Source organism: Betta splendens, chromosome 13 (assembly GCF_900634795.4).
Source record: "Betta splendens chromosome 13, fBetSpl5.4, whole genome shotgun sequence".
Taxonomy (NCBI): Eukaryota; Metazoa; Chordata; class Actinopteri; order Anabantiformes; family Osphronemidae; genus Betta; species Betta splendens.
The window spans coordinates 14,747,980-14,769,240 of NC_040893.2; the positions used below are offsets into that span (position 1 = coordinate 14,747,980).

Genomic DNA, 21,261 nt, shown 5'->3' on the forward strand with positions numbered 1-21,261 from the left:
CCGTGACCTTCAGCTGAACAGAATAATTAATGGCTAGTAGAGATTATATAAAGGATAGGCCTGTTACGTTACCAGCTGTTACAACATATCAATAATTGATGCACAGCATTAATTAACCAGCAGCCTGAGGGAGAGACAATGTTTGCGTGGACCCTGCAAACAGAGCGTCTGCTGCTTTAACACTATCACTGAGTGTATGTAGTGATGCAGCATGAGGTGATTTGAGAAGTTTGTGTTTAATTTAGATTAGAGTAACACGTTTTGTCCGCCCGTGCAGCGCCTGTGTAGGCTGCTTACGCCCAAGTATTGGCCGCTGTGGACGCTTAAACGTTTTAACACCACGTACCACCTGACTCCCTGGAGCCTCACCAGGGTTTGGGTTTTGATCCGGTCTCAGTCACCTGACACACGCACGCACACACGCGCGCGCGGCTGTGCTCCGAGGCTCAGCTCCAGCTCGCTCGGCGGTGGTGCGAAGACGCTCCAGTCCGTCATTTCAAGGTTATCTCCCGGAGCAGCGTCGCTTCTCGGCTCCGATGGGGATCCTGGTCGCCGCAGTCTTTCTTTCGGTGGCAGTCGGAGGTAAGCGATCATCACATTAGTGGAGCCGCTGCGGTGTTTTGTGTATGTGGGGCGCTCCGTGGGTTGACTGAACGAAACGCGATGCTGCGCCTTTCACACTGTGCCACAGCTGTCGGCCTATTAATTACTATTATTTATTTTTACCGGCAGGAAACTCGCCATTTAGTGAAACAGTCGACGCACTGGGTTCCAGTACTTAGTGAAGCAGACTGGAGGTGTACTGAATGCTAACCCGGTGGAGAAGCCTCTGGGCTTTAGACTAATAGGCTAAACAATAGCGTAGTTACATAATTTCTAGAGCGCCCACCTTTTCTGTTTGTCTACTGGTACCCGGTGGGATGTAATAATATTCATAAACGCGCGTTTTCGACTATAACCTGCTTGAAAACGGTCCCAGCATTTGACGCAGATTAGCGCTCGGCGCAGGTGAGCGGGACGGCGCACATGTGCGCCCGCTGCGTAGTAACACGCACCAGCTGCTGTGGAAAACACTGGTCGCTGAAACAAAGTGCGGCTGCTCGCTGCGGGCTGAGGCGGTGGGAGTCTGGCTCCCACGCAGGCGTGCGTGTGGAGACGGGGCTCGCATTTGGGCGCAGCGCTGTGCGGCAGCACGGGCGATAACCTACATAGAGATGAATAAAGGATTAAAGTTCGATTTACCCAAAGAATTCAGATGGAGGCAGAACTCGTCCACCTGTACGTAACACGGCAGAACCGGTGCCACTAAATGCCACCAAGGCATAACGTGAGAGAGAGACGGCGCCTATAGTCTTCAATTAAAGCTTCATATTAGAGTTCGGCGCCAGTCACGTGACCTGGTCAGACGCCGCACTTGAGATGTTTCGACTTTTAAGATGGAGTCTGGTGGAGCGCTGAGAGCAGGACAAGCCAATAAAGCCAGAGCCAGCATTAATTGTGAGACTGGGATGGCCCAGCTTATGGGCGCGTGCGCGACAAACGCACGCACGCACGCGCACAAGCACACGCACTCTCTCTCGCTCCATCACATGGTGCTGTAGAGCATTACTGGGCCAAACTGGGCCACTCACGTGTTCGTATGGGGGTTCATCACTGGCTGCAGGTGTCCTTTGGTCCTGCTGCTCCTGACCTTTTAAACTTGTGTTTACACTTATTGCCATAAACATAGCGTGGAACTGAAGCCATTAAAGTTCATTTGACGTTTTCCGGTCTGCTGCGATGGGCTGACATTTAGATCGATGGCAGCATGAAGGCGCAGGAGGTTGACTGTGCTTTAGTGCTCCGGGCAGTTGTTGGATGCGGTGCATAACAATAAAAGAAAAGGTCACAGGCTGCAGACTGAACGTGGATTGTGATCTATACTGACCTTTAGATTCTCGTTAGAACGTATCTCCATGAGAACACGCGCTGCTAGGACTGCTTAGTGTCCCTTTAATGATGTCGAGGCAGGCGGGGATTGGAGACTGATTTAGGCCTGGCGGGAAACAACCCGTGAGCTAAAGCCTTTGGGAATATCTGCATCCTGTAGAGGAGGGGGGTGCAGGTTAAGCTTCTTTGCTGTGTCACTTCACCAAGGTAACTGCTCTCACATTAACAGGGAGCTCCACCCACGCCCGCACAGGACAAACAACTCAATAAAAGTCATTGCTGGTAGTTTTGTGTTCATCGCTGTATTAAAATCCATTTCTAATTAATTCTCTCTTTATTCCCCACTTTGTTTGTGCGTCAGTGGGAAGCCGACCGGTAACATCACCTTTTACTGATGCCAAGGTCAGATATGTTCCCTTTCACTCTGCACAAGTGTGTTTAAATGTGTAACTAACCCAGTTTTTGTTGTTTCGCACCAGGTTGAATGTATAATTCAGGAGACACTGAATGAGGACGGGGCGCAACATGACTGTGACCCACAATTAGCAGGTGACCTAACCTAAATAATATTACACAGTGTGTAGGGTTAGTTGTTAGTTTAAAAATGAATGTACAATTTGACAATGTGTGCAAATATTAATATTAAGATAAAACAAGACCAATACTGACAGGCATTTACTAAACATGAAATAACTTCCAGTTTGAACCTCCTTTATGCTTCCTTTGCTATAACAGGTAGAATTTATTGAATATATCATAGATATTTAGACAGATACACCATGAAGTGTTTGCATTTGTCATATCTGGCAGAGGAGCTTGAGGACGTCCAGCGGCATCGGGGTTTGCTCCGGGAGCTGCAGAACTTGGCTGATGATGGTAAGAACTCACACGTCACAGACACAAATATGTCCCAAACTGCTTTTTGAAATTTTATTAACGTAAATTAAAGTGATTTTATGTTTTTATGTGACAGAAGACACGTCTAGGTTTCTAAACTATGGAATATTGTTGTGTAACCTTTGCAGAGAGAGAAAGGGAGGATGAGGACGAGCAGGAGAAGGAGCGTTATGAATACTTGGCTAACAACGAGAGTGACTTCAAGCAGAGTGACACAGAGGAGGATGAGGAGAGCGATGACACCGATCGTATGAAAAACAGAGACAAGACAGAGGAGGATGACACCAAAGACAAGATGATGGAGGAGCCACGGATTGAAGACAGGGAAACAGACGATGAAGAGGAGAGAGCCAAGGAGCTGGAGGAGCTGCTGGCTGAAGAGATCACCAACAAAGGGAACAATGAGAGGAATGATGAAGAGCTGAAGGAACTGTTGAAAGAGCTGAAAAAGAAGAGGTATGAGGCCGTGAAGGAGAGGGAGAATCTGAAAACCTCCGGAGTGGAACAGAAGCAGGATGTAGAAGATACGAAAGAAAAGAAAGAGAATGAAGGAGAAACAGAGGAGGACTTAGAGAAGCAGAAGGTTGAGGAAAGGAGGAAGAAAGAGTTGGAGCTAATGGTGGAGAAGGAGAAGGTGGAGAAGGAGCTCAAAGAGCTGCTGAAGGAGCAGGACAGCAACAGCAAGCCAGAGCAGGAGAGGGAGAGGAAGGAGAAGCAGGAGGAGCTGGATGAACTGGTGCGGAAGATGAAGCAGGTGCAGGAGGAGGAGCAGGAGGCGCAGGATGGGAGGGGGAAGGACGCGACGGAGGAGGGACAGAGCGAGGCGCGGGCGGGCGACGGAGGCACGGAGACGGCGGAGGCCGCGGGCGTGAAGGAGCCGCAGCAGAAGAGAGTGATGGAGAAGGCGAGCGACGAGGCCACGCAGCAGTTTGAGCGGGAGAGGATCAAGGAGCAGGAGGAGGAGGAGGAGGAGGAGGAAGATGAGGACGAATATGTCAGAGAGGATGGAGAGGGGCGAGAGGAGGAAGATGAGGAGGAGGAGGGTGACGATGAAGATGAGGGAGAGGTAGGTTGATGGAGCTAATATTCACAGTTAGGTGCAGTTACTTATTATAAGTAAGACTAATTCAATAAATATGTAATTATATCTATACAGGAGCTGCTGGAGATTGAAGCAGAGCTGCGCAAAGTTGCTGCCGAGCTGAGAGAGCTTCGCAGAGGATAAGAGCCACGCTGTCGGACCGTCAGACCCCCTTTGTTGCGCTCACAATCACACATTTCCCACGTAACAGCCTTCCAATCCCCACAGCACTCGGAGACGCGGCGCCAGACGCGACCCTGCTGCGCTTTAGCGGTAGAAAACTGTACATAGCTGTTTTTTCCCCCTCAGCGTCTCGGCCGCCCGGAGAGCGAGGCAAACGGAGGCGCCGCGCGTCCGTCCCTCGCGCTTGCGTGTCGGTAGCCGGATGCGCGGGTGATCTGACTTCAGCCGCAGATCACCTTGATTCAAATGTAAATTTCGACAGCCGATCGCTAAACACAACATCGCGCCATCGCCATGGAAACGTAAGTCATGAATACAGGCAATCAGTGCTCCGTGATCTTAGATTGTGTGTTTGGTGGGAAAAGCCGATTCCCCACTAAAACGTAATTATATGTATTTGAGCATATATTTTGTGCAATAACGAATAACTTAGGTGTATGCTGTTCCGACTGTTAACGATATTCCTGATATTTGTACGTAGGAGTAGATCTGAAGTAGAATCAAGGATTGTGTTTCATTTGGCTCATGCACTGTTAAAAACCTGACTGTTTGCGATGACCCGGGGTGACACGAACACAACACGGAGGCGGTTTCCTGTAATTCAGCACAGATCCAGATGTGGAGTTTGTCTGGATCCTGTACAAGGTCTAAACGTGTCACTTCAGGTTCTCAGCCCGCTTTGCACTCTTATCTTAACAAGCCAAGGACGAGTCACAGGAAGAGGGAGACACTAAAGCCATCCTGTTGTCTTTCATTGACAGTGACGAGCACGTTGTGAATTATTCAGTTGTGTTACATCAGTTTTCACGACTGTCGTACCGTTTGTGTAAATAGCGAATATTACGGTCTGTAGGCCAAGGTGCAAGGTACATGTGATGCAACGGCGCCCCCGCGAGGACATTGGGTAGAAGTGCACTTTGTGCAGGATTCACAGGGTTATCACTGGAGGTCCACTTAGTTGCAATAACACAATGTAGACTACTGCAAATTTGAATGCAATAATAAGCCAAATAATGGATAATTTTATGTATATTATTATGTAATCAATGTGCATCATGTAGTAGGAAATATAACCACTCTTTTTATCTGATACATCCAGGATTTACAGTACATTTGCTGTATGTAAACAAACATTGACAAAGTACCTGATCGATATTTAAAAAGAGAATTATAGTTAATACTGATGAGGCCATTATTGTCTGCTCCAAAGAGGAAACGTTTGCTCACTCAGATGAAAAATGAATGTACTGCTAGTGTCTTTTTTTGTATGGGAGCAAATCGTTTTTTGTGTTTAACAAAAACCAGCAAGAAAGATGCAGTGGGAGAAACACTGAGCACAGAGGGCGTCTTAATCGGCAGTGGAGACAGAGACACCATTTGTTATTGTACCGGCCAGTCAGAGTGCTGTCGTTCGTGCCTGCTGTGTTTTCTTCTATGCTACCTGTCAATCAATAAACTGGAAGTGTATTAAACCATCGTGCGTGCTGGTGAATTTATCAACTGGGACCGAGAAAGAGAGTTGTCGCCTCCTGATTCACATGTTATTAAATAATAAGGAGACAATCGCTTTACTTCCTGATCGCTGCCATCCAATAATAAGCCAGAGCGGCAGGTCGCGTCGTGGAGCCGCGGCTCCGACCCAGCGACAAATGAAAGAGAAACTAAAGGTCTGTCAGGGAAGTGGCTCCATTATCCCGCAGATCGCACCGTAGCAGCTCGGACAATGCTCGCTCCTCAAACGTGAGCGCGTGAAGCAGCGGCACCGTCGAGTCTTCCGTCAGAAACCAACACGAGAAAAGTGCGCCCGAAGTTCGCCCGAGGTCACGACGGGGCGACCATGTCGCGCGGCTCGAACGCGGGTTTCGACCGACACATCACCATATTTTCGCCGGAGGGCCGCCTCTACCAAGTCGGTGAGAAACGCAGCATGCTGCATTATTATGCCTTATTACAGCCACCCTTTAAAACAGAACACCGGCCCGACCTGTTGGCGCGAGCCCAAAAGTTGTGCTGCGTTTTGGCCCGTCACGAAGTGTGACTTCGGCTGCTAAGCTAAGCTAAAGCTACAGCTGCCCCGTCCTCGTTATTTTCCTTCTCTCCCGCTCATCGACACCGTGGCCGTTGACAGCATTCTCCTTCTCCCTTTGCAGAATATGCCTTCAAAGCCATCTCCCAGAACGGCCTGACCACCGTGGGGGTCCGCGGGTGCGACAGCGTGGTGGTGGTCACGCAGAAGAAAGTGCCCGTAAGACGCCCCGCAGTCTCTGCCGAGCCCGCGGTCCAGTGACCGAACGCGACGCTGGCGTGTTATCGCCCGCGCTCCTGTTACCAAGCCACGCTTCCACCGCGCGGTAATGAGCGTCCGTCACGTGACGTCACGCTTTGCCTTTTCTCCCCTGCAGGACAAGCTGCTGGACTCGTCCACCGTCACCAACATGTTCAAACTGACCCCTCGCATCGGCTGCGCGATGACCGGACACAACGGTACGTAACCGCCCCGGACCCCCTGCTGTGGTCGCATTCATCCCCGTTGCGTCCCCTCTCACCGTGCACCGTGTGCGCCCCCCCCTCTTCCCGCAGCCGACAGCCGTTCCCAGGTCCACCGGGCGCGGGTGGAGGCCGGCGAGTGGAAGTACAAGTTTGGCTATGACATCACGGCCGACGTGCTGTGTCGCAGGCTGGCGGACATCTCCCAGGTTTACACTCAGAACGCTGAAATGAGACCTCTGGGCTGCTGTGAGTGGGGTTTATTCTAATGCACGTCTCAAACACGCGGTCGGCCTTTTCTCCCGTCACGCTCCCTCCGCCGCCTCCTCTGGTCCAGGTATGATCATGGTGGCTGTGGACCCCACGCAGGGCCCGGTCCTGTATAAGTGTGACCCGGCGGGCTACTACTGTGGCTTCAGAGCCACCGCAGTCGGGGCCAAGCAGACGGAGGCTAACAGCTACCTGGAGAAGAAACTGAAGAAGAAGCCGGAGCTGAGCCACGACAAGGCAGTACAGGTGGAGTGAACCCATGTGTAAAGCTACGATGTGCCAAAGCCTCAGTATCAATTCTCCATACACTTAAAACACAGGGGCTCAACTGGAGCCAGAGGTTTCATGTCTCACCTTTACTAAAGATTACATTTATTATGTTTATTATTATGTGTGTGTCCACCTCTGCTTCCAGTTGGCCATTTCCTGTTTGTCCTCTGTCCTGTCCTTGGATTTCAAGTCCAGCGAGCTGGAGATCGGCGTGGTGACCAAAGACAAGCCAAAGTTCAGGTAATTTACTCAGACTCAGACAGATAGACTTAAATCTAATAGTTTTGCCTTCGTATTGTGTTTTAAACCCAGTAGAACTTACCTTGGACCAAACATTTCATTCACTTGTTGCATCAATAAGAAAAATGATCCATAGTTTTATCTTCTATATTTTTCCCACCTCTGTTTATTGACACCTTCTTTCGTCTGTGCTGTTTTTCCTCCAGGACATTGTCCGAGGCAGAGATAGAAGTCCACCTCGTTGCTATTGCTGAACGGGAGTAGAGGTGCAGTCGCCCGTGAGCCTCTGATGCTTCGTGGCGTTCCGTTTTCAGCGCGTTAGAAACAGTCTAAACTCCAGATGGTCACTGGATTTCGCTTGCGTCCATAAAACTTAGCCAAGCACAATCAGAATCAGAGAACATGACAGAACATCACAACCTATGAAGGCTTAGCACAGGCCCAACACACCATCCTTATACTGAAACATATTTCTAGAGTCAAAGAGTTGTTTCCCTGCTTATTCTTCTTGTTCAGATGTGAGTATTTGTCATACAGCTTATTTATACTGTATCTTAACACCACTGTTTTCATCTACACGTGTAAAATGAAAATAAAATTTCACATCTTTCTCATCTTTGGCCACTTCAAAACTACTGTCATTAAAAATCAATCAATTAAAACTTTGCCCTGTGTTAAGTTAATAATTTGAAACTCAATAGGTGCAGAAAGAAAGTTCTGAATACCAATTATTGTGTTAGATTATTATATTAAACAGTGAAACCTAATGTAACTAGTTAAAGAGTTATTTATATATAAGAAAGTTCATAAATACTTGAAACACTCAAGACCAAGCACGTCTCCTAACAGACGCTCAACAACGTCCTGCGGTGCTTCATGTGACCACTAGATGGCGCTGTCGCGTCTGATCACTTTGAGTGTTTCATAACGGACCCAAGCGTTTCTCTCTGTACTTTTCTATTTAGAGAAACCTATTTTGACTCTTGAACATTTACGTTACATGACGGACAGCTGATCCTGACATGACATCGTGTTATGCTGGCCTCACCGTGCGTGTGTACTGTCAATAACTGTACAGTCAGTCCCATCACAGAAGCCCGACTCTAGCCCATGTTAAAGTCTGAACCATGGAGCCGGTCTCATGCTTTCAGAGGAAGAGTTTTCGTTTACTCCACCTCCTTTTGCAGGATGCTGCCACTGACCAGCTTTGAATCAGACCAGAAACTGTTTTCCTGCAATGGCCTCCATCAAACCACATCATGAAGGCCTGATCAGACACACTCTCTCTCTTTAGCAGGTCCCCTGAAACTCTATAAGTGATCACTGATATTTTTTTGCTCAGTTTTCTTATGTTTCACAATTATTTTGCTGTTTTTGCTCTTCAAACTGGCTTCTTCGGACATTTGTTATGTCATATGTGTTTACAGGTGTCAGTACAGTCAGTTCAGGTCGTAGCAGCTGCAAGTTCTACACCCCCCAATAAAGAAAAAAATAAAGCCATGTTTTTCATTTTGGATTGTTTTAATCAGCTAGTAAACTTAAAAACAGTTTCATCATCATTTTTATATTATTCATCGTCATGTGCAAAAGGGAATGTTTTGTTTTTAGTGGATTTAGAAAAAAGATAGGGTAACATATTATTAATACTTACAGCATTTGATTAATAAAGCTGACTACATAAACTTACATTGAACTACAATCTTTACATTCAAAATCTATGGAATGAATGTAAACAAAATCACTAGAAGTTTTCAACACAAACACATACATTCATTCTTACCTGTTATACAGTGGATGTGTGCGTTAGACCCTTTACAGCTTTTTATACACACAATACTTTAAAGATTTGAGTGAAATCAGAAATTGTATGTTAATGATCCGACTGCGCACACTTTACAGACGGACAGGAGAGGTTGTTAAAATCAATCTTGATTTAGACTGAGAGGCTGCTCAGTCAGCGATATGCCTTTATTATACATGTTAGAATAATGTATGGATGGATTCAAACACATTATCAAACATTGTTATTGGTTCCAGGTTTATTCCAAGACCAGACGCATGTTGGTATCTCCACTGAATTCACCAGACGACCTGTAAGAACACAGAACAAAAGGGGAAAACGTTGGCTTTAAGTCGATCAGATTGATGACGGCCTGATCAGTTATCACGTCCAGCGTGTTCTTCCTGTTCAAACCATGGCTGTGGTTTTCCAGCTCTGCCTCGCTGCCGTCTTACTTCACGTCTTCCACCCTGTGCTCTGACCTCAGCCACCACCTTGTTACCCCCCCCCCACCCTCCCTGTGAAATGTGGACCCTGTGGCTGGTGTCTCCTGGTACAGGGACTGCCTGCCAGGCTGAATGGGTGCAGGGCACTGGCTGGGGAGCGTGTGTGCATGTGTGTGTGTTGGGTCACGGAGTGGGGGATTAGGTGTGTGTGAGTGATTGAGGGTGACAGCGGCCCTAGCATTAGGGGCCCTGTGGCAGATTTCCTAGGCCTGTTTTAGACACACTAAGCTGGATTTACCAGCAGCAGTGTGTCAGCAGTGATGTAGCCTGGACCTCCTACAGAACACACACACACACACACACACCGGCACACACACGTAGACCATGGTCACTGGTAACCCTGCCTCTCTGACTGTCCCACCTGTCTGTCTGTCTGCTCTCCGTCCCTTAGCTGAGACTGCGGAAGCGGCATTGATGAAGGAAAATGTGCCCTGGTTTGTTTCCACCTTTTCACGCAAACATATGACTTCTCTTCTATCGTAGCGCACACACACACTCAGCATCACCCACATGTGACCCCAAAACAAACATTAGTGCTCAGCCACATTGAAATCGAGTTCATTTGAAGGCAGTCACCGCCACAACAGAACAGAACAGCAGAACAAGTTCATCTCCTTTTATTTGAGGTGATTTTATGTCATTACCTGTGTCTGATCAGCAAAGTGGCAGCAGGTGCATTTTAGCACTGATTATGCCTCTCTCAACACATGGGTGCCTATGATTATAAAGTGTCCAATTAGCATACAGCATTTAGCATCCGTCCATTGCCGGCCTTCTTTTTGCATGCTGGCAGTGCAGCTGATGTGTGGTCAGTGCATTGACCCAACATGGGGGGGGGCACCGCGGCCACATACAGATGCACTGATGCTCGCCAGCGTGCTTCTTTGTGACTTGTACAACTGCACAGGTTCTGTGCACACCCCGCGTCCACGTGTGAGTGTGTGTGTGGCTGCCCCCAAATCTCTGTTACAGCCTGACCATTGTGAAGGCGAGTGTTGAGCAAGATCCTGACCCACCGGCGGGGACTAATCAGACGCATTCCTCGGGATTAAACGGCCAATTAACAATAAGAGAACCATTGTGGCCCCGTCTCTTTGTGCGTCACAGTTAAAGGGTTTGTGTGTGTGTGTGTGCGTGTGTGTGTGTGTGTGTGTGTGTGTGTGTGTGTGTGTGTGTGTGTGTGTGTGTTTGTACAACTCAATTTGTGAGTGCGAGAATGTGTGCAAGGTGTATTTGTCGCTTTAATTTTCCAGTACCATGTTGCACTTCTGAGATTTTGATTTGAATATCTTCATACAAGAGATTACTGATTTATATTAGGTGCAATCTGAAACTAATTCATGATGGGACTTTAAAGGTCTTGCATGACATGGAGTCGCTTCTATTCACATGATTGTGTGTGTTTTTACTTGTTAATCCTAGTTTGTTCTGGGTTTGCTTCTATAAAGTTATTTACTTAAGTAAACAATATAGTTAAAATTCAATAAGTATATCTTGTATCCAGTCGTCTATGTGTGTGTGTGTGTGTGTGTGTGTATATGTGTGTGTGTGTGTGTGCGGGTGGGTGGGTGGTGGGTGGTGGGTGTATGCATCAGTGTGGCACGTGTCGGAGTGTGGCTGAGGATTAGTGAGGCTCAGGGGCTGGTGCTCCACTTCCATGATTACTACGGCTGTCTACTGCCATATGGGCTGGTGGGGGTGCAGGTGGGGGGGTTGCTGGTGGGTGGGTGGGATGCACAAGCTACTGTACCACTCCTACACACACACACACACACACACACACACACACACACACACACACACACACACACACACACACACAACTTTGTCCATCCTTCTCCACCCGCCCCAGTAACCACACCAGTAAACACACACATGCTGCTGCAACACATGCCCAGAGGGGGTCTACACATGTAGACCAGTGTCTAAACACTCTCACAATCACCACCACTAAAACTAACCTGTTTTAATGTTAACATTAACATGATTGTTACAGCTCTCAAATATTCAAACCACAAAAAACTAAATAACTCACATCACCATAAGATGTTTGGTAGAAATGCATTTCACAAAGCCCACTAATAATGATAATAGTAATAGAAACATTAAAATGTTTCTGCAGTACATATTCAGGCATTTAGGTTTTACAGAATGTGTTAAATTTGATTTCTGTTCAGTCCCAAATGTTTAGAAAAGAAATGCAAACCATGCATTATTTTTTATTGACTTCAGATACTGTACGTAACACGTGTTTGTGTATCTATTAGAGAGACATGCACATAAAATGTGTATTCAATTATGAGAACTTTTCTTAATTGGATTTATACAATTTCATAACTGTACAGTCAAATGTGCCTTAAATTGCTGAGCTGATCTTAGTGTATGAGTATGAGGCCATGAACAGGTGTTAACATGCTAAAGCCCCAGACAGTGATGAAGGAGGGGGCTGAACGGACACAGTAGGTACAGACCCCACCTGCTGCTGTCTGCAGTGGATTAGAGGTCTGTCTCCCCACAGAAGACAGCAGGACACGCATGCACACAGCAGGGGGTCTGCAGTTTGTGAAATTGATCGAGATGCTGGCCAGGCATTATTTACAGATGAGTTCACAGTCACACTGATGCACGATCATCTGGCGCAAAATGGCTTTTTAGAGGATTGCCAGCAACTCCTGCTTAAACCATTTTAACCCAGTATAATGCATTTCATACATACATTTATACATTTGTTATTAAATTCTATCAACTAAGAAAGAAAAAAATAACAAGGCCTGGACAAACTCACCACCTCTCCCCATCCTAAAGCTGCAACTGACACTATAATAGATTCAGTTGTCAGCTGACTCACGCATTAACCTCATTCTCAGCCTAAAATCCCAGCGGATATCAACATTTTTTACAATAATAATGCTAAATTACATCCTAAACGGACCCTTCATGTACAGAATGCATGCACTGCATTGAGGCGTGATGGCTGCAGGGTCGTTTACCGCGGCCTGCGTGTCAACCTCACTTCCTATGGACTATCGAGATGGACAGTGCTGTGCAGAGAGACACATGGTCTGGCTCAGACTCACGCAGCGTAATCCTCACATCACTTTAATGAAGAATTAACACACACTGACCTCGATATCCACACACACACACACACACACACACACACACACACACACACACACACACACACACACACACACACACACACACAGCACTTATATTGTTTATAAATAAATGAATAACACACAATATCATACTAATACGTACATGAAAATATGAATAAAATCTGCTGCTAAGTGACAGTTCATGAACCAGTCACTTTAAAACCTGAAACAGGAAAAACAACACATCACCAGCGACAAGACCCACAAACCACTCAGACTCTCCTGATGCCCCTCCCATAGCCCCCGGCCCATCTGCCTCTCAGTCTCCCTTCTTCTACTATTTCCTTCATAATGATGCTCCTCTGCTCTTCTTTCCTTCCAGCCCGTCCCATCTGTAACTTTCTGTCCAGTTTCCTCCACTAACAATTTCAATCTCCACCAGTCACTAAGAATAAGTACTGCATGCTCTCCACCTGACGTAGAACACACACACAGAAACACACACACACACACACACACACACACACACACACACACACGCACACACACATACAAATGTCTTTCCTCCATTACCTTATCAATAGCGATCGATCCAGTCCCAGAGCTGAAGGTCCTGCTCTCTGTCCCTGTGCAGCGAGTGCTCGGTTCTCTCCATCCACCCTTCCTCTGTCAATCTGGCCACAAACCCCTCTTTCCTCCCTTTATCCCGAGGTAAGATACTTACTTTTCAGATAAAGCATATTATGATAAATCGGCTGAACTCTGTGCGTGTGGGACTGTCACACACATACACACACACACACATCCACTATAAGTAGACAGTGTGCACATACAAAAATACACTGTGTGTATGAAACATGATGTCAGAGGTGCCTGACAGTTGGAAACAGTGTGTAGGTTTTGATTGAGTGTATAAAACATGGCTGTATCATATGTTTTGGGTTACTCCATAATTCATTCATGAACTATTAGTAATTATTGCTTTTAATAGGCTTTTCTTATGAAATCAAAGCAGAGCACACAAACGAATCCATTGCTGCATTGTTTTGTCTCAGGTGAAAACAAAAAAAATGTTTTGTCTGAAAAACTTTGATTTGAAGCTACCACTGAATCAGACTTTATACTGGAGTGGTTTGTGATTGATTCATTAAATATTCACCTATCTCGCCTAAATGTGTACACACACTGAACAAATGTCAGAGGCTGTTTTTTATTTTACTGTAGCCGTCTGCAGTGACTCACTCTGCTCTTTGTTCACTGAGGGACACGTGGATGCACGTTTTCTAATGAAATGGGATGAGAGAAATACTGGAGCATATGGGCAAATGTTCTCCAACAAAGAGGAATAGAAGTTAAGGTCACAAAAGGGGAATGAAAGAGTTTGGAGAAAATGAAAACTAAATGAAAATACAATGGCCGTGTTTACCCGTGGGATGTGTACGCTTGTTTCAAAATGGGATGTTTGTGAAATGCTTTGTGTGTGTGTGTGTGTGTGTGTGTGTGTGTGTGTGTGTGTGTGTGTGTGTGTGTGTGTGTGTGTGTGTGTGTGTGTGTGGCAGTAGTATAGATTAGATGTTCTAAGCCTCTTATGTGCTGGTTGTCCTTAATTTACTTCTTCTCTGGGTCCTAGTGCGTCCAAACTGCCGGCAGTCCTTCATCAAGGAGCAATTTCCACATAAACAACCCAGAAATCATGTCATGCAAAACAATAAAATGCACTGCCCTGTTAGTAAAGCGTATTATTACAGGACTTACCCTATAGGTCACTTACATGATATTATGTTTGATATCCTTGATTGATAGTCTTAAACTTTTGTGGAATTCATAAATAATCAGTCCACTGACTGAAAATGTTTTTAGGCTGAAATGAACATAAATAAATATGAAATCTCAGTTGCTGGTAAGTGTGTTTTGCACAGTATTAAAATTACAAATCATCCCAAAATATGTTAACAGTAAAGGAATTATTCATAAATAATATTCATGTCCAGTTCAGTCCCACAATTACATGCGTTAAAAGTATTAGGATTTTATGACTTTACTTTTCATGACGTTAGTTAAAACTGATAATTACCAATATGGTTAATCAAATATGTTTACCATTGAACACTATTATAATTTAGGTATTTTGTTTAGCTATAAAGAGGCTGCTCTTAAAAGTACTGATCAACGCTTAAAGTAAACATGAACATATTGATGAAAAGTTTTTATAATTTTCCTTTTCATAGATTTAAAGCACCTCGCGAAATGTATCGACGTATCCGCGAGTCTAAACAACCGTCCATAAATTACGACCGAAGACGAAGGAAGGAGGCGCGTTAAGTTTGCGCGTGCACAACTGGGTCGTGCGCGCTCCTAAGCAAAACCTCGGTATTTCGCTATTCTCGCCTGGAGACACTGTCGACTGCCTACATGGGTTCCTTCACAACAACCTGCTAGAGCAGAACAACACAAACAAACCAACAACCGGCGTACCTGAACAGGTGAGGCGTCCACTGGACACAGGGAGTATCCGACACAGGGAGTATCCCCCCCCCCCCCACACACACACACACACACATGCAGAGGCCTAAAGACTGAAGGAGCGCCACGCACACTCACCTGAGCAGGTGAACGCACTTCGATTTGACATTTAGAAACGTTCAAACACGCCGGTAAAGTCTCTCTGTCGCCCTGTGTGTGTCTTTATATCTCCGCTTTGGCTTTACAGAGCCAGATAAACCCCTTATAGTTTGGGCTGTACATGGCTCTGTGTGTGTGTGTGTGTGTGTGTGTGTGTGTGTGTGTGTGTGTGTGTGTGTGTGTGTGAGTGAGTGTGTGTTGTGTGGATTTTAAACTATAAGAAATCCGATTCAATTAACAAGCGCAGAGAATCGGCTTTGAACACTGTGAAATTGTCTCGCTGCAGAGGATGGCACAGGCAAAACCAGCGCAGCGAGGACACACAGCTCAGTGTGTGAACGCAGAGTTTGACCAAAGGCCGAGGCCTCTGCGGGAAAATGTAGCCAAACAACTACGAACCTAATGCTCATAAAACAGTACAGGGCACAATTATAAAGAATACCCAGTGACACACAGAACGTGTAAATTATCCTAATAAATAAATCATGTAAATACTTTTTTCTTATTATTTTCTGTTTTATCCATTTCATCTTATAATACGTATATAGTATATAACACACCATTAGCTCTTATTATTATTATTATTATTATTATTATTATTATTATTATTATTATTATTATTATTATTATTATTATTATTATTATTATAGTGAATGAATGGGAGAATGGTCCGAAAGGAGCATGTTGGGGATCAGAAAGGGATTTAATAACAGAACAGCGCGGTCTTTGTGTTGCTTTTAATCCGGCCTGCACCCCCTCTCCGCCTTTTAGTTGCTCCAACTATGCGTCCACACTCAGACGGAGCAGGCTCATTATTTGTGGAGGCCAATTTATAGAATAAATTGTAACAAGAGAGAGCCTACACTCACAAAGGTTTGTCCAGACAACACATTTCCAGTCCGTGAAATTCATGTCTCATCCTTTAGAATACGAAGATAGCTTGACAAGCACGTTTCTAAAGGGGAGAAACCTTTGAGATTTTGTTTTTGATTAATTTTTAGTTTGTGGAAGTTTTACTTAAGCGAAGTGACGAATCGTTGGATGAATTTTTTTTAAACATTTTAAAGAATTCAAATATAAAAAGGATTTACTAAAGCAGTGGTCCGACATCAAACCCATTTTATTAAACGTGTTTCTTTGCGCTAACAACCGTTTTTGCGCGTAAACTTCGGTGAGCGCGCCCGGGAGAGGAACAGAGAGAGAGAGAGAGAGAGAGGGAGAGAGAAAAAGAGAGAGAGGGAGGGAGGGCTCTGGGTGTCTACTTGGGTAAGAAGTTACTTCTAATTAGCCAGTCTCTTCTTGCTCGCCTCATTTGTCCGCATCCTCTCCTCAGGGACCAGAGACCAGAGGCCCCTAAACCTTTTAACAGGCATCAGATCTAAGAAGCTCGTTTTTTGCCGCTGGCATTCTTTTGGTGCGCCCAGCTTTTACGCACCACCTGAACGGACTCAGCACCGTAGCGCGACTCGAGTTTTGTTGATTTTTCTGGTATTTAGTGTTTTAAATTCTAGTCCTGTGCTGTTGTTTTTTTTTTGTTATGATCGTTGTTATTATCTGCGCATAGAGAGCACAAAATACGGAGGCCGATCCACATACTTGTTTTACGCGTCAGGTGTGAGCAGGTGTAAAGGTCTACTCGCTTCAACAGGTGCCTGGCTCTGTAGGACTAAGTTAGAGTCGGCTGCGAAGGTAAGAATAGGGCCAACGAGGGAAATCAATAACAACAACTAAGTGACAAACAACACAGGGCAAAAGAAAAACAGAGGGAGGGAGTGTCAGATAAAACGAGAGAGAGAGAGAGAGAGAGAGAGAGAGAGAGAGGGAGAGACACCCCCCTAGACTAACTAGGAGACCCAGCCCCCGGTCCGAGAGAAGGAGAGAGAGAGTGAGGGAGTGAGGGAGTGTTTTAAAGCCGGCAGGAGGCATGATGTCCTACATTAAGCAACCCCATTACGCCGTGAACGGGTTAACGCTGTCCGGCCCGGGCATGGATCTGCTCCACACAGCCGCCGTTGGATACCCCAGTAAGTAAAAGGCTGCGATTTCCAGTCATGCGTTTGGAATGTATTTACCGCTCGTCTTAAACGAAAATGTTTGTTTCAAGGATTTGAAACTGAAGTAATTCGCCCAGATGTCGTTACATTGCATGCGTCCGTGAGTAGGTGTAACGGGCCTTGAGCATGAATAGACGTCTTTGATTCTGCAGGCATCACAACATGTGTTCACTTGACCTATAAGTTCGGCGGATTACAGAGTCAAAAACAATAAAAACGTGTGTGAAATGAGACGCAGCGTGTTCTCACACAGACTTAACAGCAATCTGTTGCTTTTATCGTGTAACCTATTTAACACATGATGCTCATTGTGTTTACTTTGCGCCATAAGCTCACTTCATGAATAGACATTTCTGGTTAGTTGTTTTGTTTGTATGTGACATGACCTGATCGGCATCTGTCGTGTTTGGGGTCTGAATAAAGTGCAGCCGATCTTTGGCACTGGCGATGGCCTTCATGGTGTGGAACGAAGTTTAAAAATTTTAAAGTTTCAAGTTACAAACAAAAATAATTTATATTGTAGAAGTAAATTTCGTGTCTTCGTTGTATTTTACAATTTCTGTTAACTGTCACGACAACATCGTAAACGTTTTTTTTGATCGAATAAAATTTTCGAGAGATTTGACATTACTCCACATTGTTTTACTGCCAAGACTTGAATAATCATTAACGTAACATTTTACCGGTTAATTATTAATAATTCTAAATAATTATTTTTTGTGTAAAATGTGTTTTATGATTAAATACAAAACAAAATTTGCTTTTTAACTTTTTATTTATCAGCATCGTGTCTGGGGCCTCTCTAAATGTTCTTAGCGTCATAGCGTTTTTTTTTTAAATCCGATAATAAAAAACATTAAAAAGCATGTTTTTTTCTTGTAGGCACGCCACGCAAACAGCGTCGGGAGCGCACCACCTTCACTCGCGCGCAGCTGGACATCCTGGAGGCGTTGTTTGCCAAAACCCGCTACCCAGACATATTCATGAGGGAGGAGGTGGCCCTCAAGATCAACCTGCCTGAGTCCAGAGTCCAGGTAGCACATTCAATGCTGGTCATTTTATCAGTGCATTAAACCAATGCATTCTGTTGGTTAGGCACCTGTTTGTATGACATTTCAAGCCAGGGGGTGGGGGAGGGTTGAAGTTAGTGGTTTAGTTGTGATGGGCAGGGTGAGGGGTCGTCTCCTCTCTGAGGCCGACACTGATGTGTGGGTCCCTCTGCCGTCCTGCAGGTTTGGTTCAAGAACCGTCGTGCCAAGTGCCGCCAGCAGCAGCAGCAGAGCACAGGCCAGTCCAAACCACGGCCTCCCAAGAAGAAGGCCTCCCCCGCTCGCGAAGCCAACACCGAGGCCAGTGCCAACCCCGCCAACGGACCCTACAGCCCTCCACCCCCGCCCCCGGGCACCGCCATCACCCCCAGCTCCAGCTCAGCCAGCGCCACGGTGTCCATCTGGAGCCCGGCCTCCATCTCTCCGCTGCCAGACCCTCTGTCCGCCTCCACCACCCCCTGCATGCAGCGCACCACCACCTACCCCATGACCTACACTCAGGCCCCCGCCTACAGCCAGAGCTACGCCAGCTCCTCCTCCTACTTCACTGGCCTGGACTGTAGCTCCTACCTGTCCCCCATGCACCCGCAGCTGTCGGGCACCGGAGGGGCCCTGAGCCCCATCACGGCCTCCTCTATGGGCGGGCCCCTGAGCCAGTCCCCCGCCTCGCTCTCCTCACAGGGCTACACGGCTGCCTCGCTGGGCTTTGGAGCTGTCGACTGTCTAGATTACAAGGACCAAGCTGCCTGGAAGCTCAATTTCAATGCCACTGACTGTCTGGACTACAAAGACCAGAACTCCTGGAAGTTCCAGGTTTTGTAAATAACAGGAAGTGCAATGGGGAGGGAAGGGGAAGAAGTGAGAAATCAAACAAAATCCAGATTACCTTTGGTGTGTTTTAGAAGAAGAAGGACTTGGGACACAATAATCAATAAATCATATCGGTTGAAGAACTAATCAGCTGAAATCAGTTCTTTATTCTTGTTGTAGAAACATGTTTTGGATGTTAACTGCCCTGTTTCTGCTTGATTGTAATGAAGAGATGATAGTGCTACTAAACAACACAGAGGTCCTCCCTGCAATGAAGGAATGGCCATTTATTGGAAGTATCTGACCAATTAATTAGCAAGAAAGCAGCTTTAATTGTCTTCTCTGGTGCAAATGGTTGTAATTAATACAGTAAAACTATAATTATTGAGAAGAAACGTTGTGACCTTGTTTTAATGGCCCCAACAGTTTCAGCGTGATATTTATTGTGTAGACAACTCTGCAGGTTAACAATGAGGCCCCAAGCGTGTTCATTCCTTCTTTTTAGACTTTGTCTTTTTCTGCGACATATTTTCTCTCATGAAGCTGCTTTTCAAGCCCCAGCTGGCGTCTACAGGGCGGCCATCGTCGAAACGGCGTCGCCGCCGACTCCCGGTAGCCTTGTGCGACACCGACCCTCGCGCAGAGGGAGTAGAGTTGGTCCCTCGGGGGCCGCAGTACAAACCCGTTGCCTTTGAGCATGGTCGTAGTCGTTAGCGTGGCTCATAGTTTTAATAGGATCACCTCCACATAATATGGCCAACAATGGCCGCACTGTGCCCCCCCCCTTCACTCCACCTCAGCGTTTGCATGTGGTCAGCAGATTGTTGCAGCAGTTTCTCGGTCTCCAAATGACTTTATCGTACACTTCATTAGTTGGAAACTGCTCCCGCGAGGATTTGGATCGGCGAGAAGGTTGCACCAGAGAAAGGGAAGGGACCGGCCCCTTTGCACAGAGAGCTCGGTGACTCCCTCAGCCTCAGCCTGGAACAACGCGATGGCTACCACTTTATGTGTTTGATGTGTTGTCTGATTTTTCTTTTGTATTAGACTTAAACAATATTACGTTTCTTTTAAAAAAAATTGTGAATTTGTTCAAGTAAAAAGTGTGTAAAAGTTCATGTTGTTATCATTGGTATTATTGCTGTCATCGTGTCGTCAGCTGACACGGACGTTGCAAATACACTTGTTGTTCCTCTGTAAATATTAAAACTTGAAAATGCAATCGCGTCTGGTTTCAGCTCCACAGACGTCCAACCCAACAGAATCTCTCTCTGTCTTCATTTCTAGAGAACTGCCAACTTTTTATTATCATTTCTGTGGGTATTTTTCTGGTTTCTGCTTCTTTTCTTTTTTTTTTCAAACTCAGGGGTTTATCCAATAAAGGTAGCAGTAATAGGATACCATGCTGTTTATGCTTCTGAAGAATTTGCTGTACTTTTATCTTTGTATCTATCTATCTTCTCTGCTTATTCTGAATAATTTTGTATATTTCATTTGTCTCCTGTGTTTGCCCAGATTCACCATTAGATAGCTAAAATGTTTCTGAGACATTAAACTAATTCATTAAACTTTTTGGGGTCATAGCATTTTTTATATTGTTGATTGGGTTTTACCTGTGATGTGTGTTGTTCTTTAGTGCTGTAACAGGAAAAAGGGAATGTGGGACATATACAGGGGGGATATTAGGAATCAGTTTCTGGGAGCGTTCCACTAATCCATACAAGGGGTTGAGTGGGTATAAGGCAGAGATGAGAGAGAGCAGGGCAGAGGGAACAGAAAACAGATTAGAACTGGCCATAATGCTGCATCGCACCGCTCCACCGGGGCCCAAACAGAAGTTCGAGAGATGGGCAGATTATTTTGGATTGCTGGGTGCTTTCCTGTCGGGCCACGGGGTCAGCTCCACGCGGGTTGTGAGGAGTTCAGAGGATGAAAGCTTTCAGGCGCGCTATTAGCTAATGGTGCGTTAAGATGCACGGAAT

The 21,261-nt window shown here is 45.8% G+C and overlaps 3 protein-coding genes across 3 annotated transcripts; all 3 read left to right on the forward strand.

The window, feature by feature from the left end:
• The first annotated feature begins 114 nt into the window (after window positions 1-114).
• On the forward strand, window positions 115-5,562 carry LOC114868132 (cilia- and flagella-associated protein 251-like). The gene is made up of 6 exons (XM_029171515.3): window positions 115-582; window positions 2,291-2,331; window positions 2,409-2,478; window positions 2,740-2,805; window positions 2,955-3,892; window positions 3,983-5,562. The coding sequence occupies exons 1-6, from the start codon at window positions 537-539 to the stop codon at window positions 4,049-4,051; spliced, it is 1,230 nt and encodes a 409-aa protein (XP_029027348.1). The 5' UTR covers window positions 115-536; the 3' UTR covers window positions 4,052-5,562.
• A 155-nt stretch (window positions 5,563-5,717) lies between these two features.
• Window positions 5,718-8,023, forward strand: psma6l (proteasome 20S subunit alpha 6, like). The gene is made up of 7 exons (XM_029171516.3): window positions 5,718-6,003; window positions 6,241-6,335; window positions 6,493-6,574; window positions 6,671-6,826; window positions 6,915-7,093; window positions 7,263-7,357; window positions 7,564-8,023. Exons 1-7 carry the CDS (start codon window positions 5,928-5,930, stop codon window positions 7,619-7,621), a joined length of 741 nt encoding a protein of 246 aa, XP_029027349.1. The 5' UTR covers window positions 5,718-5,927; the 3' UTR covers window positions 7,622-8,023.
• Window positions 8,024-16,624: 8,601 nt separating this feature from the next.
• On the forward strand, window positions 16,625-20,847 carry LOC114868719 (homeobox protein otx5-like). Its single transcript, XM_029172537.3, has 3 exons — window positions 16,625-17,390; window positions 18,303-18,454; window positions 18,653-20,847. The coding sequence occupies exons 1-3, from the start codon at window positions 17,291-17,293 to the stop codon at window positions 19,289-19,291; spliced, it is 891 nt and encodes a 296-aa protein (XP_029028370.1). The 5' UTR covers window positions 16,625-17,290; the 3' UTR covers window positions 19,292-20,847.
• The last annotated feature ends 414 nt before the right edge of the window (window positions 20,848-21,261 follow it).